Source organism: Chinchilla lanigera, unplaced genomic scaffold (assembly GCF_000276665.1).
Source record: "Chinchilla lanigera isolate Chin_1 unplaced genomic scaffold, ChiLan1.0 scaffold00028, whole genome shotgun sequence".
NCBI lineage: Eukaryota > Metazoa > Chordata > Mammalia > Rodentia > Chinchillidae > Chinchilla > Chinchilla lanigera.
In genome coordinates this window covers 12,889,425-12,916,115 of record NW_004955429.1, presented here as the reverse complement: position 1 = coordinate 12,916,115, position 26,691 = coordinate 12,889,425, and the positions used below count along the sequence as shown (strand labels likewise).

At 54.2% G+C, this 26,691-nt stretch overlaps 2 protein-coding genes across 3 annotated transcripts in view; one reads left to right on the top strand and one right to left on the bottom strand.

The window, feature by feature from the left end:
* Nucleotides 1–8,173, bottom strand: part of Nup210 (nucleoporin 210kDa) — a 133,877-nt gene extending 125,704 nt beyond the window's left edge. The window contains exon 1 of the mRNA XM_005386982.2: nucleotides 8,071–8,173. The gene's annotated coding sequence lies outside the window, so the exon portion shown is untranslated. The remainder of the gene's footprint in view (nucleotides 1–8,070) is intronic.
* Nucleotides 8,174–8,366: 193 nt separating this feature from the next.
* Hdac11 (histone deacetylase 11) lies at nucleotides 8,367–25,177 on the top strand. Of its 2 annotated transcripts, none has more exons than XM_005386979.2 (10): nucleotides 8,367–8,530; nucleotides 9,099–9,247; nucleotides 10,883–10,983; nucleotides 19,422–19,538; nucleotides 20,317–20,359; nucleotides 21,159–21,235; nucleotides 22,073–22,135; nucleotides 22,345–22,441; nucleotides 23,472–23,650; nucleotides 23,794–25,177. In XM_005386979.2, coding segments are annotated over exons 1-10 (1,044 nt in total). In that variant the 5' UTR covers nucleotides 8,367–8,528; the 3' UTR covers nucleotides 24,010–25,177. The 2 variants fall into 2 exon arrangements, with proteins under 2 accessions (XP_005387036.1, XP_005387038.1); XM_005386981.2 differs by lacking the exon at nucleotides 8,367–8,530 and adding an exon at nucleotides 8,552–8,798.
* The last annotated feature ends 1,514 nt before the right edge of the window (nucleotides 25,178–26,691 follow it).

Sequence of the window (26,691 nt, the reverse complement as noted above, 5' to 3'; positions counted from 1 at the left end):
AAGTTCTTGCTTAGAAGTTAATACCGGGGACTAGTTAATATCCTTAGGCAGTGGAGGAGGTTGGGTTCCAAGCAGGTGACATTTAGGTCACAGAGACTTATCCCAGCAGAAAGCTACTGTCATCCCCAGGGACAAAGAGAGGCATGGGAGTGCCCAGGAATTGGGGGTGTCTGGCTCCTGGAGGGAACTTGTTGGTAGGTCCTGGGGCCACCAAAGTTCCTTTGGGGACCAAGGGGAACTGAAGGTTCACCAAGAGAAAATAGGACAGGCTGCTTGTCCCCAGCTGATGACCACACTCTTTTCCTGTAAGAAGTCCATCTGCCATCTAAATTCCCTGCCCATGCCATTTCTGTACGGGACACTTATGTGGTGCACTAACCACTCTTTTGACTTCCTGGAAATGAGGAAATGGGCCCACCTGCCCACTCAGCCTCTGGAACCGGACCAGCTTTAGCCGCAATGGGACCATTGTCACCTGTGTCGTCTGTTAGTCAAATCCCCATCCTCTCCTGCCATGACTGTTGATAATCACTATGCCAATGACTGGAAAAGGGCAAAAAGCAGTGACACCGGAATCCTTGGGCAATGTCTACCCATTCCTGGAAACCCCGTGCATATTCCTCCTCTGCATTGCCTGCTGTCCCTTCATTTTGCATAACGTCTCTGTGACATTGGGGATGTTGAGGAAAATGATGGATGTGATGTGATTTTAGTAATTATTGAATGAGTGGCCTAAGATGGAACCAGTGGACATCTCCACAGATGGTGGCAAAGAATCCGGCTCCCACCAAAGGCTTGGCATCCCGGGGTCCCATTCATCTGGAGAGTGTAGGGGCTCCTTGGGCTCTCAGTGTACCCCAGGGAGGAACAGTGGTGGGAATGAGGAAAAGACAGACAGGAGACAAGAGCTGAGTCAGGGGGGAATCTTCTCTCTCCTAAGTGGAGGAGACGAACTGCCCAAGAATGGTAGAGCATTTATTTAAACCCCCGACAGGGTGATACTCATTTCAGCCTCTCTACCCAGCAATTAGTTAACAAGCTGCAACAGCTTGTTTACATGCTTGGAGGAGCTCCCGTGTTCTCAGGCTGGCTTCGTCCTGCATGCGTAATTACTACCCAGCTTCAGCCACTCCCAACAGGAGAGAACCACATCTAAATTCATCATGGCACATTTGAGAGCCTCCGTGTTTCCTCGGTAGGTGCCGTATTTCTTGACCACAGCAAACGCATTTTATTTAACATTATTCTCCAGATTTTTGAGGCTGGGAATTTTATGCCAGGCCTCGCACATGCTAAGTGTGCCATCTACCACTGAGTGACTGGCAGGCGGTGGCATCCGTAGGAGGTGGGGCCTCAGGGAAAGAAGTTGGGTCACTGGAGGTGCTCGACTCAGAAGTCTATGGGGCCCCCAGATCCTCCTGTTCCTCTTTCTCTTTGCTTCCTGGATGCCATGAATGGAGTGCACTCCTCACCATGATATGCTGCCTCACCACAGCCCCAAAAGCAACGGTGCCTGCTGATAGCTGAAAGCAAAAACAAACCTCTCCTGTTTTTAAGCTGATCATCTCAGGTATTTGTTACAGTAACAAAAAGTGAATACATTTGTGAATATCATAAAACACAATGCATGAAATCAAAAGACATATGTCAACTGGAAAAATACATGCCTAAAACATATGTCAGAAATACATTAAATTTTCTCCATCAGTGAAGAACCCAGATCTACAGGACACAGGCAGACAACTCAACAGTAAAAGAGGCAGTGGATCTGAGCAATTCATGAAGCTGCTTAGCCTCCATCAGAATGAAAGGAAATACCTATTAAAACAACCAGGAGTCTAGGTGTGTACCCAAGAGAATCTAGGTGTATACCATTTCAGCTCCCAACAGCCTCTGAACCCATGTCCATAACAAAACTTGCACATGAATATTCATAAGCAGTATTATATATGATTGCCAAAAACATAACAGAAATATCCATCAAGTGATAATAGACAGTGTTGTAGTTTGGGGTTTTGCAAGGGGAACAATATTTTATAAAATTATTTATAATAGTCACCTAAAGAATCATATACAAAAAGAGAGTACAGGAAATCTGTCCACACACTAAAGACCAAAGAATCCAGCTGAGGGGTGGGATCCTACAGTAATGTCCAGCATGAGTCCAGCTGAAGACCTAGAGCCCATAACAATGCCTCTCATGAGCCTAACTGGAGGCCTAGAGCCCACAACAATGTCTCATGCAGACCTGTTTCATGAATCTGCGCTGGGAAGGCCCAAAGGCCAGTGGTGGAAGCTAGAAAGTCTGTGCCAGAGGGATGAAGGCTCTGTATTAGTAGACTGAGGGATCTGCACTGGAGCCAGGAAGCAATGCTCAAAGTAAGAACCAGAGCTCCCCTGAAAAGTACCACAGCCATCCTCAGCAACAGTGAGGTCCCAAGCTCCTCCAATGATGAGGAAAGCCAAGATCCCATCTTGAAAGTCAATGCAACAAGCTTCTCCAGGAGACTGGCAGTGCACCATCTTCCCCTCTAGAGCCAGGAAGGATGCTCAGAGTGAGGACTGGAGCTCCCCCAAAGTGAACCATGGCCATTCTCAGCAACAACGAGGTCCTGAGCTCCTCTCCCAGTGAGAACAGCAGAGTTCATCAGAAAAGCCAGCATGACAAGGTCCTCTAGCAGAATAGCCCAAGAGAGCCAGCGGCTTCCTAACAGCTTCCCAACAGCTTCTCTCAGCTCCCAACAGCCTCTGAACTTCTTCCTCTTTAGTTCTGCCTCTTATGCTGCTGGCAACAATCCTTAGGTGGGCCTCCCACACCCAGCAAGCACCACACTGGTTCAGTTCAGCTGGGTGTTACAAGTTGACCACCAGATGTCCATCCACCATGGATGCATAACCAAAATGTGGCTTATTCATACAATGCAATGTTCTTTGGCTATAGACAGGAAGAAAGCAAAGTATAGGTGCACACATCTGTAACCCCAGAACTCTGGGAGGCTGAGGCAGGAGAACTGCAATTTCCAGCTGAGGCTGGGTAACTTAATGACTTAGCAAGAGACTGTGTCAAACATAAAAAATGGCTGAGGATGAAGCTTGGTGAAAAGGCTCTGGGTTCAACTGCTAATACCACACAGACAGACAAATACACACACACACACACACACACACACACACACACACACACACACACACACACACTGGAGTGCTGGTATATGCAGGGACTTGGGCATCTGTGAAATTTGGTACCCATGGGATTCCTGGATATAAAGGGAATGTGTGTATTGCATATTCTTGATATTGAAAAAATACTGAGGTATAAATTTTTGCCTTCCAGATCAGCAAGATGTATAAATAAAAGCTCAGAGAGACTAAGCTTCTCATATGTGTTGATAAAAGCATAAATGCATCGTCTTTCACAAGGGTGCTTTGGCCATCTCAACCAGAATGGGCACTTCTAGCCCACCCTAAGGACATGCTCGCAGTGTTTCCAGCAATATCAAGGCTATGCCAGGGCGTGGTAAGAACAAAGACATCAGAAATAGAGGACACAATCACATGATGGAATAAAGAACAACCACTGAAAAGGAGGTAGATTAGGCTGTGATGATGCTGAAAGACCTGCAAAGATGTATTTTGTTTTTTGTTTGTTTAGTTGGTTGGTTGACTGGTTGGTTGGTTTTTGAGATAGGGTCTCATTATATAGTCCAGACTGGTCTTGAACTCAGTATGTAGACCAGGCTGGTCTTGAACTCATAGTAGTCCTCCTGCCTCAGCCTCCCGAGTGCTGGGATTATAGGTGTGCGCCATCACACCTAGCTAAGGATGTGTTGTAGATGAAAACATAGTCTGGTACAATGATACTCATTCTCTCATTCATTCTTCCTCACCTCTCCCCTGCCCCAGGGTCTCATACAGGCTGGCCAACACTCTAGGGCTGGGCTGGAACTTGTAATTCTCCTGCATCAGCCTCCCAGTGTGGGGATTACAGGTGTGCACTGGTATACCCAGCTCTGATTCCCTTTTTATAGGTAAAAAATGCACTTATACCAGCGTATTCAGGAAGAAAACTCAGAGCAATGATCTCCAGGGAGAGCAACTGCAGTAGGAAAGAAGGTTGTAGTTTTCATTTTATAATCTTTGGAAGCATTTGCATTTTCTCAGCATATGCATTCATTAAGTTTATTTTAAAAATGCCACTGGGATCATCTGTGTGGTGGCATCGCAAGCCATTTTCGTATTCTTTACATTTTTCTGTATCAAAAAAAGAAAACCTTTTAAAGTCTCACGTATCCTGGAAGAACCCGTGTCTCAGTTCTCTGCGCGCCTGAGCTGCAGTTCCTGGGGGACCTGAGCGAGCGCCCACGACCTGCCTGCCCAGGCCGCAGTTACCCCTTCTCAGGAGACCCGAGCAGCACAGAGCACAGTCACTGGCTCTGAGGGACTGAGGGACTGAGCTGCCTTTTGTAGTTCCGGCCTTTGTCCAGATGGGTGGGGGGAGGGGCTGCAGCGTGAAGGCGCCTGCGGGTGTGCGAGGTGTGTATCCGGGGAGACTGAGTCTGTGCTTCCGTGTGTGTCTGTGGGCTTGTATTTTGGGGTTTTGTGCCTGTGACAGACACCAGAGCTCCTCACTTGCCCGGGACCCTTCCAAGCTCTCCATTATTTATTTATTTATTGGTGCTGGGGACCGAACCCGTGACCTTGTGGGTGCTAAACACGTGTTTTGCCGCTGTGCTACAGCACCAGCCCTCTACATTCTTTCTCTTCCTTTCTTTTTTTATTAGTGTTTTGAGACAGGGTCTCACTATGTAGTCCAGACTGGCCTTGTACTCACCGTAATCATCCTGCCTCAGCTGCCCAAGTGCTGGGATTATAAATAGTACCACGCCCAGCTGCATTCATATTTTAATATGGAGTTTTTCAATCCCTTCCCCCTCCTTCACTACATGTCAGACCCTTGGAACCTGAAGCTGCCCGTGGTGAATGCGAACTTAGATCCACGCCTCTACTGTGCCTTGCTGTCTCCCCACTTGCCTTGTCTCCCCCTCCCTCCTCCCTCCCTCCCTTCCTTCTTTCTTTCCATCTTCCTCTAGGGAAGGAGCATAGCTACGATAATGTGTAGGATTTGGGGCATCCCATTTACATTTGGGGACAGTCAGAGAAACAGAGGCTGGAAGCTGGGCAGCGGCAGTCAGTGCTGGGACCGGGGCTTGTGCACACGCTCTGGCAGCTTGTGACATTCTGTGGTGTGGGCGTCTGCATGATGCTTGGTGTGGCACCGTGTGGGCACCTCATGGTAGGGAGCACGTCTCCCCTAATCTGTGCTGCTAAGGACAGCCTGGGCCTGTGGTTGTAGCTAGCAGTGCTGTGGCTGATGAGGTCCCTTGGCCAGGGAATCCCCAGGGGCCAGCCTCAGAGGCACAGCAACTACTTGTTGCCAGGAGCCCAGCAGGGAGGGATGATGTTACCCTTGGGAGGCCTTGCAGGACTGTCTGGCTGAGGCTGGGACTTCTACAAGTTCTGCTCAAGTGCTCTCACAGATGCAGTGATTTCTGGTCCCTGAGGCCATCACCCAGTCACCGCCATGGACCAGCTCCTTGGCTTGGGGTACCCATGGTAAGCAGACAAGGCCAGGACCAAGCATCAAGTTTCCATGGTGATGGGTTACCATGGTGACCATGAGTGCTCCCAGACCACAAGACCTTTTTGCAGGTAGAACTGAGAACAGGAGGCAGGTTCAGAGAGGGCTGGAGGAAGCTCTAGAGCTATTCTTTGCTTACTTCTCACCTTGTAGAACAACTCACCTATGTATTAGTCAGCTCTCCATTACTATAACAAATACCTGAGATCATCAGTTTATAAAAAGAAAAGGTTTATTTTGACTTGCAGTTCGTTTTCGGCCTTCATTGCTCAGTTCATGACCAGAAAGTAAAGACGGAGGCAGGGATTCTGTACTCCCTTTCAAGGCCACACCCCCATGACCTCATTTCCGCCCACCAGGCCCCTAGTAGTGCCACAGACAAAGTCTTTAGCAAATATTGGATCTGTGCCCATTGTTATTCATATATTGTTATGCATTCTGTAATTAATATTGTACGCCTTCCAGAAGAAGTGTTATATTTGGACTTTCTTCCTTTCTTAGTCACTTTCTTGTCACTCAGACAGCATGAAACACCCACAGTTTAAAGGAGGAGAGGCTCTCTGGGGCTTACACTTTTAGTCCATAGTTGCCTGACTCAGTCAGGAAGGCGTGGTGCAAGGGCCTGGCCCAGGAGAGCTGCTCAAGGCAGGGGCAGGGAAGCAGAGAAAGTGGAGAGAGGGAGGGAAACCCTTCCAGCCCAGGCCCCCAGGGCCCCGCCTCTTCTGACCAGGGCCTCCTAACAGCAAGACAGCTTGTAATCGGTCACCTTTTAAAATCCCTGCTTAGGAGCACATGAGACACAGTTCTGGAGTTTGAACCTAGAAAGCGCTGAGCTCTTTTCAGTTTCGAGACAGGGTCTCACGCTTGTGCCCACTAAACGGTGGGCTCACAGATGTGCCAGAATGCCGTCACAGAAGGCCCCAAAGGCGGTGGCTGAAGTCATGAGCTTCCCGCTCAAACATTCCAGAGTGCTGGCAGCGGGTCCAGGCCGGCGTGGCGGTGTGAAGGTGCCCCCAAACCCTTCTGGCTCCCAGACCACCTCTCCATTTAGCCAGCAAGACAGAACTTAAAACACCCCGTCCGATCCTGTCTTTGGCCTCACTCCCGGTCCAGCCAGCCCCAGACCCGCATTGTTGTCCCAACTGACGCTCACCCTTGCTGCTCCCCAACCCTTGAGCAAGTTTGCTGAGGCCAAGTCTGTGCTCATTCGATCACACGAATACCGGACTCTGAGTGTACTCTCTTCCTCTTGTGTTGTTATTAAATATTAATTTTTCCTTCTGTGGCTATCGTTCACTCTGTCCACATCTCTGACCTTGAGGTAAGTTACTCATCCTTTTGTGCCTTCTTCTGTAAGATAAGGATGACCATAGTTTGCTCCCTAGTATTGTTTTAAGAACTCAATGAATCTAATGCTTTTAGAACAGAGCCCAGCACATGACAGGCACTGTCTCAGTAATAACTAATGTTATTATTTCCTGCCTAAGTGAATAGTCATCACTTCATTTTCAGATGCACAAATGGAAGGACCAACCAGGGGCGCCTATAATCCCAGCATCTGGGAGGCTGAGGCAGGAGGATTGATGAGAATTTGGATCCAGTCTGGGCTATGCAGTGAGTTTAAGTCCAGCCTGAACTATGTAGCAAGAGACACAGCCTCAAAACAAACAAAGTAACAGAAGAAAGAAAGAACTGGAAGGATCAGAGAGCAGAAGCAGTTTGCCCAAGGTCCCTGGCAGGTAGCCCAGTCTGGGTTGAACACACGCCTGGTGCTCATGATAAAAGTGGGGTGATGTTGGCACCCCTGTAGGGTTATGATGAGACTCAAGATGCATTGCACTCGGCAGACACTCTTCAGACACCAGTCCTTTCTTATCCTCGAGGCCCCGCCCTGTCACCCAGGATCCCAGTAGCTCTGTCCCTGGCTGCCCTCTGGTCAGCTGCTTCTGATCGGGTGGCAGGGACAGCTGGGTAGACAGAGCCCCATTGTCTGTGTCCTCTGGTCGCTATTGTTGAGGCCTCCTCCGAGGTGACAACCCCGCAGACACCCCAGAGGTCCTGGGCGTCATGGGGAAGACTGGGGAGGGGGTGTGCAGGTACCCCAGTGTACCTGAAGACTGGGTCAGCAGGCCTGTTCTACAGATGAGGAAACCGAGGCTCGGAGAACCCGGATGATGTGGGGGGCGCGCGTGCATGTCTCACAGCAGAGCTGCAGAGGATGGGACAGGCGGGGGCGCTGAACCCAGGACGGCGCATGTAAACCCCCCAGGACTAGCGGCGTCACGACTCACTTTGTCAGAGACAGCAAGACCGGAGCAACCCCCACGTTTTAATGATTGACCCAAAAACTAAGAAAGTGCATTCACTTGCCAAAGGTCATACAGCGAGTCTGCCCCCGCACCCCGCAGAAAAACCGGGCGTTGCTCACTCACAGTTTCTCCCAGTCTCTACCCAGTTTGGAGGCGCGCCGGAACAACCTGCGAGTATAGGGCGGGGCATAGAGCGGCCACGCCCCCGGGGTGGGGCAACGTCGCACGTTCCTCCCCTATACGACGCGCCTTGGTGAAATCCCCGCGGCTCTCCCTTCGAAGGGGCGTGGCTTTCCGAGCACGGTGAGATTCCACTGGATATTGTCTGCGGTGGGCGGGACTTTGAGCTTGATGGACGTCCTGGGCCGCGCCTTCTTTCAGCGGGCGAGGTAGGCGCGGGATTCCGTCCCTTTGTGACGCAGGCGCAGGCGCGGGAAAGGGGGCCTGCGCCGTCTGCCGGAGCTCCGCCCCCAGCGGAGGCGGCCCAGGCGGGGGCGTGTCCGGGGAGGGCCCGCCCGGCCCAAGCCCCGCCCCGCTCGGTCGCGGAGCGGCCGCCAGCGCAGGGAGGGCCAGTTCCCGGGATGTGAGTGCGACGGGGTGGGGGCAGGGGCGCTGATCCCGGGGTCCCTGGGGTTCCCGCGGGGTGCGGGTTCCGGAGGTGGCCGGGGGAGGTGGGCGAGGGCCGCCCGGCCGGATGCAGGGCCGGCGCGGATCTGGTGGGCGCTGGCGACCCTCGCGGCTCTGACGCCTCCCTGCCCCAGACGCAGCCACCGCGCTGACGCCCCCACGTTTCACCGTTGGGGAGCCGAGGCCTGGCGCCGCGCCGCCGCTGCTGTCGTGGTCGTGCAGAGGTGTGCTGCTGGGGCCTTGTCGCCAGGCGCACCTGGAGTGTGACCTTGGGCACACCTGGTGCCCGGTGTCACAGGGGTGCCACGGCGGCGCCCGCTTTCCAGGGCGTCCAGAGTGAGCCGGGCCGGAGCTGGGTGCAGGGGAACCCGCCAGGGCCCAGCGAGGAGCTGTTTTGATTCTTGTTGCTGTTCATGACCCATTTCTGAGGCAGAGGGAGTGGGCGGCCCGGGTCCGTGGAGGGGAGGCAGCTTTCTCTCCGGAGGCCGCCCCCATCCGTGCCCCTGTTCCCATGCATCCCGAAGGCCACACGCCACCCAGCTGTACCAGCATGTGCCAGAAACGCGCTGGCCCATCGTGTACTCGCCGCGCTACAATATCACCTTCATGGGCCTGGAGAAGCTGCACCCCTTCGACGCTGGCAAATGGGGCAAGGTGATCAGTTTCCTAAAAGGTAGGAAGGCCCCTCCCCTGCTTCCCGCAGCACGCCAGTCCCTCCTCGGCATCCCCAGCGTCAGCTGCAGATCCTCCTACCGCAGCCTTCAGGCTACCGCAGACTGCCTTCCGCGCCAGCTGTCTGTCCAAGGATCTTCCCAACGTAGATCCCTCGGCGTGGGGCGACCCTGCCTGTCACTAGTCAGGCTCTGTCACTATGGGCAGAAGTCCCAACTCCACCCCCAGAGGCCCAGTCCAGGGGGAGCCCGTGCCTGGGCAGAGTGTCCAGACAGTAAGGAACTTGTGGTGCAACCCTGTTGATTATAACTGTGGAGAGTTTGGGGCCCAGACAATTTGGAAACTTGCCCAAAGCCACACTGCAGCTCCTGGTACCCCATCCATGGCTTAATCCTCAGTGATGCTCTGGGGAGCACGTCATTGTAACCTGGGATCTGCTTGGGTCTGGTTCAGGTGTCACTGTTGTGCGGGTGGATGTCCTTGTTCCTTAAATCAGGGGCCCTTTAATTGAGAGAAGTAGAAAACATTACCCAACTTTGGAGGAAACACTGAATATTTTAAAAGCACCGCCACCTTCTGATCACACCGTGGAGAGCTAGCCCATCTTTCACACCTAAACCCATCTTCCCTTTAACCTCTCCACAGCCAGCCTCAGGCTCTGCGTGTGTCTTACAGAACGTGGGATCAGGTGGGAGACTGATAACACCAATGGTTTCCATTGAATTTGTTTGTCATTTCTGCTTATGGCAGGGAACACCAGTTTTCCACTCGCAGTAGTGACCAGAGTGAGCTTTCAAAGAAAAGAAAAGCAGGAAATAGAGCAATGCCCCGAGGCACCACAGTGGGTAGCCCTGGGGCTGTGAGTGCGGGGCCAGCCCACTTCCAGCCTCCCATACCTCGGCCTCGATACCAGAGCATCACAGGCTGCTTTGCACAGTGCCTTACACCACTCCCTGCTCTCAGCCTCAGTTTCTTCTTTTGCATGGGAGCCAGGCTTGTCTGGTACCCATCAGGGCTGGGGAATAGTGGGGCGTGTCTCTTGCTGTCGTCTCACACCACCTGTTTCTCTGTGAACTGCACATTTTTAATGACTTAGCTTCTGGGATTTAAAAAAAAAAAAAACAAGCTTAAATTTGATTTAAAAGGAAACATTATGTCATCTAAGTGGGAAAAGACAGTTTCACTTGTCATAAATAGAAGGTCATGGTAGAAATAAAGGCAATGAAAACAGCGGTGTAATTCAATCCTGACTGCTTAGTGTTGCCTGCAGGCCTTGGGACCTGGTCAGAGCAATAGCCATAGATGATCAAAGTTGGATGACTGGGGCGGGCAGATATTGAGAGGCCGCACCCTCCAAAGCCTCCTGTGGTGTCATCAGAAGGCGCAGGGAGAATTTCGAAGAAGAGATTTTCTTAGCACGAGAGTCCCAATTATTGACTCTTGTGCCACCTGCGTTCAGCCCGTGGCTGTCGGTGGCTTGGGAAACATGAGGGTTGCTGTGTACACACAGCGCCCACCTCCTCCTGGGCAGCAGCTGCCAAAGGCCGAGGTTCCAGCTGCAGGTGGGGCTGGGGCTGGGCTGGACCTGGCATCAGCGGGGCCAGCGGGCAGGAAACAGGCTGCTTTGTGCTTACAGAAGAGAAGCTGCTGTCGGACAGCATGCTGGTGGAGGCGCGGGAGGCCTCGGAGGACGACCTGTTGGTGGCGCACACCAGGAGATATCTCAATGAGCTGAAGGTAGGGGCTGCGTCCTGGGGCCTTTGGCTGGGGGACAGAGCAGCTCAGCCCGGGAAGCACAGCTGCAGGGGTGCCACTTCTGTGCCTCCCAAGAGCAGGGACACTTGGGAGTCTCTGTTTCCAAAGAGGAGGAGAGGAATCATATAAAGGCAGGTAGTGAGCTCCCAGTCTTCAGAGAGTGTGCCCTGGTGGCGACACAACTGACTGCTGGGTTTCGGCTTTCTACATGAATGATGTTCTTTTTTTCCTTTGCGATGGGGTATGACTTGCCCAGGCTGGTCTTGAACTGGGCTCAAGCAGTCCTGCCTCAGCCTCCCTCCCAAGTCCTGGAGCTTCAGGACTTATAGCTACCACGCTGGTCTACTCATCAGTGACTTTGAATCTGTGCTCCGAGGCCTCAGAAACCCCTGCTGAGGTGACCAAAGTGGGGAACTCTGGCCCTGGCCCCATTCAGCTAAGACTGCTCTGCTTTAGCCTACTTTATATTGGGCTGAAGTTTAAGATTCTGTTCCAAGGACTTTGTTATGACTTGTTGAAAACTATTGGGTTAAAAACAAGCTTGAAATCTCCCCCCAGGGCTTGGCAGGGACCCTATAGAAGCGGGCAAGCAGGTGGGGCAGCCTGGGGTGAATCGGGGAACCCCTCTCCTTCCCAGGTGGTCTTGGTTGGACCCAGCATGCCCAGAGCCCCTGGCTTACAAGATAAGCCAAAAAGGCTGATTACTAAATGACTTTTCCTGATTTATTGATTTATTTGGTATTGGGATTGAAACTAGGACCTTTCAACTGAGTTGCTCCAGCCCTTTCTTAAAATTTTGAGACAGGTCTCTCTCAGTTGTTCAGTTGCACAGGCTGGGGTACTACTTGCAATCCTCCTGCCTCAGCCTCCCAGAGTGCTGTGATTACCCATGTGCACCACCACACCTGGCCCCACTTCCTGATTTCTTAATGTGGCAACTCACTTTAAGATTTTGCAGTCCCATGTGCACACCAAACTAGGTGCCTGCTGTTGACGTCTTTGTAGAGGAGGCCACAGAGCTTCCGTTAGGGGCTGAGGTTGTGAGTGCCGAGAGCTCGGTTCATCCCTTCTGTGGGAGCAGTGGTTGCGTCAGACCACAGTGCTGCCAGCCTGGCCCAGGGGACAGCATCTGGGATGCCCCAGGTTCTCTGTCATCCCGAGTGTGGGGGAGGTCCTGACCCTAGCATCCTGGCCTAACTTACGGTGGGTGCCAAGGTCTGAGGCCCTTCTACTCTGAGGGTGGACAAGCCCTGGCGCAGAAGTGGGCTGTGCCTGCTAGAGGATCCCTGGGGCATCCGTCGGGTCTGGGGGAGACCCTGCAGGGCACATCCGTTCTCTCAGATTCCTGGTTGCAAGCAGCTGGTTCTTCCCACCAGGCCTAAGCCTTACCGTACAAAGCGCCAGCTCAGGAGCAGTTACCAGGAAGTGCCTCCTGGCCCCAGGAGAATGTGTGTAGCCTTGGCAGGAGGCCCAGGTTTGACTGCCCTGGTTTCCTGTGGCCAGGCATGCGTGGTCATAGACCACAGCCAGAGCTGCGCTTGGAGGACAGGCTGACCAGAGTCCAGGGGGGAGGGGTGCACAGGGATAAGGACCGGCTCTAAGGCCCCACCCCGCTGAGGCCCTTTAGGGCTTGCTGCCTGCCTGGACTTAGTTCCCCAAAGGCATGAAAGCAGCTTGTCATGTGATAATAATACTTTAATAAAACGTTAACAGGTAGAGTCCCAAGTAGAAAACTGAGGTCAAAGGCAGGAGGGGAATTCAGATGCATCAACTGAAAGTGTTAACAAAGAGATTATGATGGAGCTTTGCGTGTGGCTGGGAGCTCCCTGGCAGGGGATTGAAAGGAGGAACAGGATTTCTGTAATAGCTGCTAAGGCAGAGGAGCAGTCGGTGTTGCACATAGCTACGCTGAATGCCAGGTATGTGAGCACGGAGAGGAATGCGACAGCAGACTTGCCTGCTGTGTGCTTTGCATGTTAGTTGTGGATATTGGAAAAGAAAACAGCCACGGGGAAGCGTCTCTGGCAGTGCCAAAGGTGAAGAACCACAGGCACCTGAGGAAAGGGACGGGAACTGCCCTCGGAGTAGTGCGGCTGGGGGTGGGGCACATGCTTGCGCATGTGTGGAAAGAGTCTGGGTTTTGTCTGGGTGCTCTGGGACTTCACAGTTGCCCGTGGTGTGCAAGGCCCGAAGTTGGTCCCAGTGTGGGCGGTGGGTGAGCGTCAGACCCAGTGATTGTGAGGCTGTGTTCTGGGTGCTGTGGGGCCAGCGTAGGACAACGGAGACCCAGCCCTGGGAGTCGGACAAGAACATCACAGTGACATCCTGGTGCAGGGTGTAGGAGGGAGTGCTGGGAGTGGGGAGGTGGTGGAGAAGAGCCGGGGGGATAGCAGTTGTAGGGAGGTCACTGACCCTTGAGCAAAGGCGAGGTGAGAGCCCAGGCCGCAAGTGGTGTGGACGTCAGAGAAAGGGGCAGTCCCAGCAGAAGGATCTGCTGTGCAAAGGCCCCGGGGCAGGAACATCTCCTGTGTGAGAGGGATTCAAAGCCAGCACCACAGGGCCCTGAGGCTAGAAGTCCCTGGAGAGACTGGGAGCACAGGGATGAGAGCCTGGGGCCTCTGGCTCTGACTTACTGTCTCTCATGAGAGACCCTTCTCCTATTAAAAAAAAGTGGCAAAGTTCATTTAACATAAAATTACCCATTACCCAGTTTAAAGGGGACAGTTCAGGGACCATTAGTCCACTCACACTTTGAGCAACTGTCACTTCTGTCTACTTCTGAAATATTTTCATCACCCCCAAAAGGAAGTCCTGTTCCTATTGTGCAGGGCCACTCTTGTCCTCCCTCCCCTCCCCCAGGGAATGGTTAGTATGCATTTGGTCTGTGTGGGTTAGCCTATTTTGGGTGTTTTGAATAAGTGGAATCACGTAATATGTGACCTTTGTGACTGTTCATGTCACTTAGCATAATGTTTTCAAGGGTCAACCATGTGGAATATGTATCTGAACATCATTCCTCTTCATAGCTGAATAATATTCCATTGTATATGCATACCACATCTTGCTTATCTGTTCATTAGGGGACAGACACTTGAGTTGTTTCTACCTTTTGGATATTGTGAATAGTGCTGCTTTGGCTGTACACATACAGGTATTTATTTGAATATCTGTTTATGGTTATTTGGGGTTTAAACTAAGGAGCAGAATTGCTGGGTTATATAGTAATTTCTTCTGAAGAATCATCAGAATGACTTTCAGAGTCTGCATTATTTCCACTGGCAGTATACCAGGGTTCCAATTCTCTACATCCTTGTCACCTCTTGTTATTTTATTTTTGTTAAATAAATACGCCCAACTTGGCGATGAGAAGTAGTTTCTCAGGATTTTGATTTGCATTTCCGTAATGGCAGTAACACAGCAGTTTTTTGGGGGGCTTGTGGATGGTTCACGTAGCTTTGAAGAAATGTCTGCATAACTCCTTTGCCTGTTTGAGGAATTGGATTGTCTTTTTATTGTTGCGTTGTGGGAGTTTTTTATATGTTGCGGCTGTTGCATGACTTGCAGATCTCTTGTTCTGTGAGCTGTCTTTGTTCTCATTTCATAGTGTTCTTTGATGAACAAATTTGACAAATTGTACTGAAGCCCAGACCTTTCTTTCTTCTGTTCTTTGTGCTTTTAGTGTCATGTTGAAAAATTCATTCCCAATTTCAGTGTCATGACTATTTACTCCATGTGTTTTTTTAAGAGAGTTTTATGCTTTTAGCTGATATTTAGGTCTTGATAGAGTTTGAGTTAATTTTTGTGCATGGTATAAGAGGGCAGTTTCTCTCCCTCCTCCCCAGTATCAGGGATGGAACCCCGGACCTGCACACTGAGCTCCATCTCCAGTTTTTTTTTTTTTTTTTTTACTTTGAGACAGAATCTCACTAAGTTGCCCAGGCGGGGCTCACACTTGAGCTCCTTCTGCCTCAGCCTCCCAGAATGCTGGGATTGTTCTGCATGTGGATGTTTGGTTTTCTCAGTACCACTTATTAAAGATTCCTCCCTTTTAGGCAGTGCTGGGGATGGACCACAGGGCCCTCTGTATCACAGCAAGCACTCTGGCACTGAGCTACACCCCAGCTCCGTTTTCCCTCATCAGATGGTCTTAGTACCCTTGTAGGAAATGACTGGTCACAGAGATCTGGATTTATTTCTGGAATTGATACTCTCCATTTGGTCTGTGTGTATGTTCATTTTTCAGTTCCACATTGCTTTGGTTACTGTAGTGAATTTTGAAATTTGGAATTATGAGTCCTCTGGCTTTGGTTTTCTTTTTAAAGATTGTTTTGACTACTTTGGTTCCCTTTGATGTTTTTAGTTTTAGAAGAGGCCCCTGGGATATTTGACAAAGATTGCATACATACTGTAGATCTTTTGGGGGAAATACTGTCTTTCAGTCCATGAACATGGGACTTCTTTTCATTTAGTTGGGTCTTGTTTAATTTCAGCCACATTTTGTAGTTTCCTAGGGACAAGTCTTGCCTCTTGTGATTCAAGTAACTCTTATTCTTTCTGATGCTGTATAATAGAATTGCCTTCTTAATTTCTTTTTCAGATTGTTTATTTCTAGTGCATAGAAATGCAACTGCTTTTTCTGTGTTGGTCCTGCAGCCCGCGATGCTGCTGAGTTCGTTTCTTAGCTGCAATAGTTGTGCGTGTGAGTTCCATAGGGTTGTCTGCGCATAGTGTCATGTCATCTGTGAGGGGAGATAGATTTTACTGCTTTCCATTTCTATGCTTGTGTTTCTGTATCTGCCTGATTACTCCGACCAGAACTTCCAGTGCTAAGTTGAGTGGAAGTTTCCAGGCAGGCAGCCTTGTGGGACTCCTCATCTTAGGTGGAAGCATTGGAGAGTGATGTTCACCTTGGGTGATTTGTTTCTGTTTTTAATTCGCTTTGCCATACTGCAAGAGAATCCCTTATTCTTACTAGTTTGCTGAGTGAGTTTTATCCTGGAAGGGTGTAGGTTTTCTTGTTTGTTTTTGTTTTTTGAGACAAGGTCTTGCTACGTAGCCCAGGCTGGTTTTGAACTCCCAGGATCCTCCTGCCTCGGCCTCCTGAGTGCTGCGATTACAGGTGTACACCACACCTGGCTTTGGAAGGATGTGGTTTTGTCGAAGGCTTTCTGTGCCTCAGCTGTGATGTTCCTGTGTGGTGTTCCCCCAGGCCACCCTGCTCAGAGCCCCATACCCATGAGCACCACTGTGGCCCTCCTGAGCCCGGGGCAGGAGCAGGGGCCTCCATCCGAGGGATGTGGGGAGGATCCAAGGCTGTTGCAGCGCACCGGCGCAGGCTTTGCTCTCCTGGGCATGGAGGCCATGTCCTTTGGAGGGGACACACTGCAGCCTCAGGTGGTGACGAGTGTGTGTGGGAAGGTGAAGCCCCAGAGTGGAGCTCGAGGCAGGCCAGGTGTGGGAATTTTAGACTGGGTGGCAAGGACAAGGCTCTGTGACAGGCTTCCATGTCCCAGTGCTCATTCAAGGCCCTTGCTTCCAGCTGAGGACTGAGAAAGACACTGGGGACTGACCTCAGGGTCTCTGCACGGAGCTACATCCCATTTTGAGACAGAGTCTTGCCCAGTTGCTAAGTTGCCTGGGCTGGGCTTGAACTTATGATCCTCCTGCCCCAGCCTCCCAGAGTGCCAGGATTGCAGCCCTTGTCAGTGGATCTCCAGATGTCAGCCCTCGATGATGCCCTGTGTCCTCCCGCACCCTCCTTGCCTACCTCTCGTACCTGGCTCGGCCATGCCCTGTGTCATCTCCGTGCCCCAGGGCCCAGCCGTGGCCCACCTGCCTATCCACTCTCACCACTCATCCTCCACCCAGCCACCAGCGATGGTTTCTCCAGACAGTGACATCCGGCAAAACTTGCAGCAGTGACAGAAATGTCCCAGGTCTTCCCTGCCCGAGTAAGTGCCTGACAGCACAGGAAATAGGTCTGGGGACAAGATTGTCATTTGGAGCATGAGTTTGAGACCAACATGGGCCACATACACAAAAATTTTTAATTAATTTTAAAAATCAATTTTGAACTAATTTAAAATTCTTGTTGGCCCTCGACATCTTTGAGTTCCTCATTCTCAGATTCAATTAACCACAGATTGAAAATATGCTTAAAAAAGAAAATTACATCTGTACCAAACATGGAGAACTTTCTTCTTGCAGTACTCCTTAATGTGTCAAAACTATTTGCAAAGTACTGACAAGGTAGGAAGCATTGTAGGTCATCAGGAGATGATGTAAAAGCCGGGCATGGAGGCACACGTGTGTCATCTCAGTACCCAGGAGGCTGTGGTAGGAGGATCACCAGGAATTTGAGGTCAGCCTGGGCTACATAATGAGTTCGAGGCCAGCCTGGCCTACGTAGTAAGACCCTGTCTCAAAACAAAATAGACTATTTAAAGTACATGGAAGGAGGGCCGGGGATATAGCTCAGCGGCGCAAGCGCCTGCTTAGCAAGAGCGAGGTCATGGGTTCAATTCCCGCTACAAAAAATAAATAAATAAATAAAGTACATGGGAGGGTGTGTGCAAATATTATGCCACTGCATATAAGGGAGTTAGGCACCTGTGGGATTGATGTCCAGGGGTTCCTGGGACCAGTTCCCTGTGGACACTGCAGGGTAACTGCACATAGTGGCCCTATGGCTGACAGCTGCTGGCTGGGGCAGTGCAGGTCTCGAGCGTCAGCAGACAGCATCACCACCAGCTGTGCAGCCTCCTCCTCGTCTAGTCTGCTGTGGCCTGGAGCTTGCTTGCCTTCCCTGGGGGTTGGTCCCAGAGCCCAACTCCTCCGTGCTGGTGGCTTTGCATCTGTTCCAGGACCGCAGCCTTGGGCCAGGTCAGCATATGGGATCGATAAAGGTCTGCAGTGGAAGGTTTGGGAGATGCGGGAGAAGGCAAAGGTAGACAGCGCTTGCAAACCTTCACAGAGCCTTTTCCACGTCCCAGGGCCTGGTGAATGTCCAGGAGGCAGAGGACATAAACTGTGTCTCCCAGGCATCACCACTGGGGGAGCCCTTTCTGGATGGTGCTGTCATCCCCCAATTGCTGCAGGCGGCACTTGGAAAAATGTGCCTTTGTGTACCTTCGTGCCTGGACTGGACTCCTCAGGAGGCCAGGATGTGGCTTTGTGATCCTTTAATCTCTCCCCCGACATCGTAGCTCTCTGGGTCCCTCATTTATTCATAGAACACAGTGGTTCCATGCCTAGTGGGTGCCTGGCTCATGCCGGGGCTGACACAGGTGTGAGGGGCAGGAGCCCAGGGCATTTCAGGACATTCCCTCTCTGGGTCTGTGTGCACCGGCTATGGCTGCGTCCCGCAGTGGGCCCCTGCTCGCCCCCTCTTGCTCTCCCTGTCCCAGTCCCTCCCCCTTATCTCTGTGTTCTTGCATGGCTGCCTCCGCAACCCCACGCTTCTCTGCCTCTTTCCAACCATGCTGCATCCGGGAAACTCCTGCCATTCTTCCTCCTCTGGAAGACACCTTCTCCAGAAAGCCTTTCTGGACCATTCCTGCTTCAGATCTGATTCTTCTGTCACTTGATGGGTACTGACATTTAAGTGCCTCCCCACCCCATTGGCAGTGGATCTGACCCCAGCCCCACCTCGGGGTGCCTAGCAGACCCTTTCAAGGTTTACAGAGCGGGCTCTGCTGGGGCCAGGGGGAGCAGGGAGAGCAGTGCTGACATGCCCTCAGCCAGGCAGGGATGGCTTGGGGTGGCAGCTGGGCAGCAGTGCCCTGGACATCTTAGAGGTCCCCAGATGCACCCTGAGCCTGGCTTCGGGGCCAGCGGCCCAGATACCAATGAGCAGGCTGCCCCTGCTGCAAAGAAGTCCGATTCACCGGAGGCAGAGGCCATGCGGTGCAGGGGCGGAGGGAGACTGAAAGATCCTCCCTGCTGCTCCTCAGTATCCCCTTCCTTACTGCCCTGGGCCGGTTCTCCCAAAGCCACCAGACCTGGCTTGTCGTCCTCTGCAGATCTGGTTCCAGGCACAAGAGGGCAGCCGAGAGCTTCAGAGCCGAGGAAGCTGAGCTGACCTGGCTCTAAGAAATGCACAGAGTGCTGGGCATGGTGGTGCACGCCTGTAATCCCAGCACTTGGGAGGCTGAGGCAGGAGGATCTTTTCGAGTTTGAAATTACTCTGGGCTACAAAGTGAGCTTAAGGCCAGTCTGAACTGCATAGTGAGACCCTGTCTTAAAAAGACCAAAAAAAAAAAAAAAAAGAAAAAAAAAAAAGAAAAGAAAGAAATGCGCGGAGTGTATTTTTCTTTACTGAACTGGTCGTACTGGGGGCTGAGCGCTTCCCAGGCACCTGGTGGCCCTCCCTGGGCACACAGAGGGAGTCTGATTTCGGCAGCTGTCCTGTCTTTCTGCAGTGGTCCTTCGCCGTTGCCACCATCACGGAAATCCCCCCTGTCATCTTCCTCCCCAACTTCCTGGTGCAGAGGAAGGTGCTGCGGCCCCTTCGGACCCAGACAGGAGGAACCATCATGGTAGGTAGGCCGGGGGTGCACAGGGTCCCTCCAGCCCCACTCTCCAAAAAGCTTACCTGGCGGAGGATGTTAGAATTCACTATCCCTCTCTTTGAGTGGCCGTTTGCTGATATATAGGATACCTCACCCCTCCAGATTCTCCAAAAACTACGTTCTACCCAGCACCCCCAAGGTCAAGGTGGAAAGCCCAACCCTCCCCCATCGTGGGTGTGGCCATAAAGAACACTCACGGCGGAATCAGCCTTCACATCCTGTGTGCAGTTTCCTTCAAAACTCCCAGTTTGTCAAGCTGATTGGAGGAACAGCTCGTAAATAAACGATGCTGATCTAACCCAGCCCTAGATCAGTACCCACTGAACACTACAGTTACCATCCATCCTCCAAACTGGATTTCTGTCACCATTCTACCATATTTCATGAGAAAAAAAAAGGTCACTTTAGCCTTTCAAAACCCCGTTAAAAATCACAGTCAGCTCACTTGTGATAATAAATACTTAACTCAGTTTTCTTCCACTTTTCTTGCAAAATTGCCAAGAGGCTTAAGCACCACACACTGTGCTGCCAGCCTGGCCCTTCTTGCTGGCTGGCTGTGTTTGCTGGTGGGCTGGATGGGGGCCCCTTGCACCCCACCTTGTTGCTTATTTCCACCCCAGAGCTGGCTGGAAACTGTACGGACTGTGTGAGTGAGGCAGCAGATGAGTTAATGAGTGAATGGGTGGATGAATGCACGCGGGAAGGGACTGGCTGCCCACTCCTCACGCTCTGCTTGTCTCTGAAGGCGGGAAAGCTGGCTGTGGATCGAGGCTGGGCCATCAATGTGGGTGAGTACCAGGAAGAGGGTCTGGGGCAGCGAGGGCCAGGGACCCTGGGGGTGGCAGCTCAAGAGCCACCTGAGCCTCCTTATAGAGGGGTCTGGAGCAGGGTGTGCAGCCTCCTGGTGCCTGGGAGGGACCGGCATTGCCTCTGTCTGATGTAGGATCCTGGTCTAAAGTGTTCCTTGTTGCAACTTCCAATGAGAGGGAAGTTCTACCCCTCAAAACCTGTGCATCCCCTGGGCAGCTGTGTGTAGGAATGATGCCTGCCTTGTTGGGGCTCCCCAGAAAGACTGTCCCCTGGGGTGCAGGGCTTGGTCAGTAACACCTCTGCAGGCATCCAGAACACAGTGCTCCCCGTCCTCGACTCCCACAGTACTGGTTCGCAGAGCAAGGCTGCACATGTGTGTCTCTCTGGTCTCTGCCCTTGTCCCTGGGGCAGTAGGGCCCGTTTCAGAGGACCCTGGTACTCAGGCTCTCCAGAGGTGTGAGGGAAGGGCACCCTGGACACAGGCTCTGAGCTGTCCCAGGCTTGGGAGGTGGGCAGAGCCCTTGTCGCAGTGACAGCCAGGCCAGCAGAGGATCCCCTCCCAGCCACCCCTCCAGGTATGGGAGCTGCACAGCGGGCCCAGCGCCTGCCTGGGGAAGGGCGGGCTCCCTTTGTGGAGTGACCTGCTGTGATGCTGCCCTGCCGCCTGGCCTGTGGACAGGGACCTGCTGCTACCCATGACTGTGAGAGAGGAGGGGACACTGGAGTTGAGGGAGAGGAAAGCGCCTGGCCCTGACCAGCGCCCCTTCCCTTCCTCAGGGGGCGGCTTCCACCACTGCTCTAGTGACCGTGGCGGGGGCTTCTGCGCCTATGCCGACATCACGCTGGCCATCAAGGTGTGTCTCCAGGGAGCTCTCGGGGTCCCCCCGCAGCCCTGTCCGCTGCTCTGTCCCCACCTTCTGGATGGGGTGCAGCCGAGCAGTCAAACCCTGGCACAACACTGCCCCTGCTCTGCATGCGTAAGGGACTTGTCACAGTCCCCTCAGCCCCAGGGACCCCAGAAGGGCATTGTCAGGGTTAAGCTGTGGGAGGAAGGGCTACGCTGCGGGGATCAGGAGGGCAGGGAGGGTCGGGGGGCGGGGGAAGAGGTGGCCCGCGGTGACGGAGCTGAAAACAGCTGGTATGTACAGACGCTTGAGATACCAAGCCTCGCCTCCCCAAACCCTCACATGTTCCAGACGAGGTAACCGAGGGCTGGGGGGGTGGGGAGGCCACTGTGAACCCAGCCCCGTGCTGGTGTCTGAGTGGATGAGGAGCGGAGCCCCTTCTCCCAGGGCACACAGCCGCTGGCGGGCCAGCAGACCCGGGCACTAAGAGAAGGGTGCACAGGAGACTCGGGGTGGGGAGCAGGGAAGAAGGGAGGGAGTGTTAGGGCCTGGCCTTGTAAGATGAGCCAGAGATTGGGCAACAAAGTTCAAGGGCTCGGGGCCTCCTCCCTTGGCTCCATGCCTTCCCAGGGGCTCCCGGGACGTCCAGGGCCTGACTCCAGGGCTCAGCACACACCTCCTGCAGGGAGCCTGCCCTGACCACCCCAGCGCACACATGGGCCTCTCCGGAGCCCCACAGCTTCCCTGCAAGTGCTGTCCCCGTCCGCCCACTGTGTGCCCCCCGAGGGTCCCTGGGTCCTCTGGCCTGGCTGTCAGTCCTCACCTTGTCCCCTGCTCCCTGGGCAGTTCCTGTTCGAGCGAGTGGAAGGCATCTCAAGGGCCACCATCATTGATCTTGACGCCCATCAGGTGAGTGCTGTGCAGGAGGGAACCAGGCCCAGCTCCTTCCCCACATCCCCAGCGGCCCAGCGGGACCCCGGCAATGTCCCCAAGCTGCTGCTTTGAGCTCCTGTTTGCTGTGACTGATGGTGGGGGTCTGCGTCTGGCCCAGTGCCCCACGGGGCCTGGCCTGGCGAGGGTCCTGGCATCTGTGAGCAGCTCCCGTGTCGTTTCCACAGGGCAACGGGCACGAGCGAGACTTCATGGGTGACAAACGCGTGTACATCGTGGACGTCTACAACCGCCACATCTACCCTGGGGACCGCTTCGCCAAGCGTAAGCTGCTGCCCCTCGGCAGGCCTGGCTCAGGGCACTCTGGGCCTGTGGGGGTCACCCCACCTCTCTGTACCCCTGAGGGTGGCGTGGATCCCAGTGTGCACCAGAGCAGACTGAGGAGCAGGCAGTTCACCCAGGGCCACACAGCTGCCAGGACACATGTACAGGGGTCTGGGTGTTAGGGAACCGTTGGAAAGGGAGGTAACGAGAAGGCACAAAGTGAGATGACAGAGAGAAGACTTGTTAGAAGCTAAATGAAAGTGGAGACAGCTCATCAATCCAAAGGCAGGAATTTTCAGGTGAGATTTGCAAGCAAGAGCTGCCCGCTCTGCAGGTCTGGGCCTGTGATAGCTTTTAGGCTGTGACAAAATGCCTGAGCTCATGAACTTACAAAGCAGAAAGGCTCCTGGTTCTAGAGGCTGTGCCCCATGGTGGGCTGGCCCTGTAGCTTGCAGCTGGGGCAAGCCCACACATCATGACAGGAGCAAAGTGGAGCAGAGTTGCTCACACCATGGCCACCAGGAATAGGGACGGAATGAGGAAGGGGCAGGCCTGACCACCCCATTGGGTACACCCCTCCCATGACTTCACACTCTTCCGTTTAGCTCCACCTCCTAAAGGTGCAGACACCTTCCAGTAGCTGCACAGGCTGGTGACCAGTGCTTTAAAACACAGCTTTAGGGGACATTCCACAAGGAAGAGCGTGAAGGCTAGCAAGTGTGGTGTGGGTGAGGCCACCCGAGCGCAGCCTAAGGCACCAGTTTCCAGACCGAATCCTGACCTGGGGCTTGAGAGGCGGGCAGGGCGAGAGGTCAGGCTTTGCCCACGGTGGCCTCTGCGGGCCATGGGCAGAAGCAGCTCAGCTCTTTGCAGTCCTCAGCGCCCCTTCCAGCTTAGCTTTGGTGCGGTAGAGGCCACGCTGGGCGGTGGTCAGGCAGACCAGGTCCAGCCCTCGCTTTGCTATGGACAGTCCCCATCCTAAGCCTCAGCTCCCTCCCGCGCCCTGTGGGGCGGGGTGTGTCCCCCTCAGAGGCCATCAGGCGGAAGGTGGAGCTGGAGTGGGGCACAGAGGACGACGAGTACCTGAGCAAAGTGGAGCGGAACGTGGAGCAGGCCCTGCAGGAGCACCTGCCCGACGTGGTGGTGTACAACGCTGGCACCGACGTCCTGGAGGGGGACCGCCTCGGGGGGCTGTCCATCAGCCCCGGGGTATGTCCCCACCTGGGGAGGGGCTGGTGGGCGGCCGGTGTCAGGGAGGAGATGGGCCAGAGCTGCAGCCCAACCATGCAGAACAGGACTTCCTAGTGCCCGGAGGCCGGGCTGGCCTGAGCCCACCCTGCCCATCCCCACAGGGCATCGTGAAGCGGGATGAACTGGTGTTCCGCACGGTCCGGGCTCACCAGATCCCCATCCTAATGGTGACCTCAGGCGGGTACCAGAAGCGTACAGCCCGCATCATCGCAGACTCCATCCTCAATCTGCACGACCTGGGGCTCATCGGCCCTGAGACGCCCAGCCTGTCGGCACAGAACTCAGACACACCGCTGCTCCCGTCCGCGGTGCCCTGACCCCCGCTGCCCATTAGGTGTCCCCTGCCTGCCTCTGGGCCCTGCCCGCTGCCCGCCTTTGCGCTTTTCCTTCTCTAACCTTCTGGCCGGGAGGTGGCCACCAGTGACAGGTGTGGGAAGGGCAGGGCTGTCCCAGGGAAGACCCCACGCGGGTCTGGGAGGCGGGGAGTTCATGAGCTTGGAGGCGCAGGAGGCCTGGGGCTGCAGGGAGATGGCCAGGTACTGGTCCACGGGAGATGGAGGGAGTGTCCTGCTGTCCAGGGTGGGCCTTAGTTGTGGGAGGCACCTGTTTGCTCCTCCCCTAGAGGTGAGAGCCAGGGGGCTGGGTGTGGGGGCCCTAGGGAAGGTGCAGTGGGTTCTTCCACCTGGGGTTCCCCCTCAATAAAGCAAAATCCCAGCCTGCTCTCCCAGCGCCTCTGTAGATGAGAACTGGGAGGCGGGGCACGTTGGCCCCGCTTTGGAGTGGTCTCCCCTGTTCAGCGTGGGGCAGGTTTGCAGGGAGGAATCCTCAGATCAGAAATGGGGCCCAGCCCTGGAGCCTCAGGGGTCTGCTGGCCTGGGAGGAACGGGGAGAGGACAGTGGGCCTGGCAGGCAGTGCGCAGAGGGCCAGGCTGGGCTCCCTGGAGGTTGATGAAGGAGACAGCTAGCTGGACGGGCCCGGGAGTGGGCAATGGGAGCGTGGTCTGTGCCGCCCCATCTCTCCTGCCCATGGCCTTTCCCCATCTCTCCTCTGAAGGCGACATTCAGGAAGCTGGCAGGGGGAGTGGCCACCCCTCCTGGGCAGTGGCTGCCACCTTGACCCAAGGTGGAGGGGTGTGAAGGGAAAAGTTTGAAGGTCATACACACTGTCCACCTGCTGACTCTTGGCCCGGACTTGGGGCACTAACAATGCACTTTGACAACCCCACCCTTGTTGTGGTCTCTCTGTGTCTGACTCGAGGTCCCTAACAGCCGTTTTATGTCCAGCACAAGCCTGACACCCCTGGGTGGTGGGGATGGACACAGCTTGTCCCGAGGTGCCTCTGTCCTAGAGAAGCCTAAAGGCTCTGTTGAGACCAGCTGCTGTGTGTTCTGGAGGGAACAGGCCCTGCTTCCCGGGGACAAGAGGAAATAAAGTTTTAACATTCAAACAGCAGAACGCCCTGTGCAGGGTCGCTGCCCAGTAAAGGCTGGTGTTTTATTCCATCGCGGAGTCTTCGGCCATCAGTAACTGTTCCCACGTAGCATGAGGCTCAGCCGGGTGGGGACTTCGCCCTGAGCCACACATTATTTGTGTCATAGAACCAGACTCAAACCCAGCTCTGCTGGATTGCAATGTGGTGGTCCAGGAACCTGCAAGGCCGGAGGGTAAGGAAGGGATTGCTCCCCAGAAAGAGGAGACCCGGGGTCCCTGGGGGCTGAGGTCACTAGGATTGGGGGCTGGGAGGCAAGGGGTCGCGCTGCAATGGACTGTGACTGCATGGGGTAGAAACTTGGGGGAGGGAGGATCTTCCAGCTGCACCAAGCTGGGGCAGGGGCAGGCAGGTGGGGGTGCAGACGCTTGTCCTCGGCCAGCAGAGGGACCTGGGCATGCTGCTGTGGCACAGCCTGGGAAGGGAGCCCTCAGGGTCAGACAGCGCCAAGCTTGAGCACATCAAGGGGGCCAGGCTGAGGAGATGGACATACACCACACTGACCGGTGGTACTAAGGGCCCGGCCCTATTCTGGGCTCTCAGGGTGGGGGTGGGGTTGGGGGACCTGCTGAGCTACAGGGCACTCATGAACGGGGCCAACTGCACCCCTCTGGTACAAGTGTAGCAACTGAGGCCTGGAATGGGTTCCTTCCTGGCTGAAAGCCCCTGGCTCTGAGCAGAGGCGAGAGGGTTTGAGTTGAGGCCAGAGTCAGTGAGCTCTTTCCTCCTCAGCCTTAAGATGGGGGCTTCCGAGATGCTTATCGGAAAGGGCTGCTTCAGAAACAGATGCCCCGAAAGCTGGGTGCATGTGGGGTACTGGCCTGTGGTTCTGGTGACGCTGGGGTTGTCAGCAGGAGGATGAGAGGGAGGAAGAGAAGGGTGGAGGAGGAAGGAAGAAGGAGGAGGAGCAGTGTCTCAGGGTCAGGCAGGAACAACGTGGCTGCATTAAAGTGTCTGGATCTGCTCACAGGACCTGGGCCTGGTGCAGTGGGCACCTTGCATCCTGGTTACAGAAATCCCAGGGCCACACCATCTTGGGAGGCCCTGGCCCCCAGGGAGCACTCGCTGAAAAGCCGTTGTCACGCAGGAGCCCACTGTGCGCACCCTCAGCTCACAGCAGCTCCTCAGCCCCGGCTAGTGGATTTGTGCAAAACCCCAGCCTGAGCCCGCCCTATGCCTTGGGAGAAGGCATACCTCAGGGCTGAGCCCACGCAGGGCAGCTTCAAGCAAGCAGCCGCACCTTTTGTGGCAGCTGCTGTTCAGCTGTTGAGGTGGGCCCGTGTATGTGTGTGTGCGTATGTGCTTTGCAGGTGCAGCTTAGAGCCAGGCACCAAGCAGGCTCTGCATGCCCACCCTGCCCCCAGCCCCAGGCCCCAGGATCATGGCCACTGTGGACGAGCTGAGGTCAGGAGAAAGCCTTTCACAGCCGTCCCATGTGTGTGTCACAGCTCTGTCCCCATATGGGGCCAGGGAGGGGATTTCCAACAGGAGCCAGCAGTGCCGGGCTGC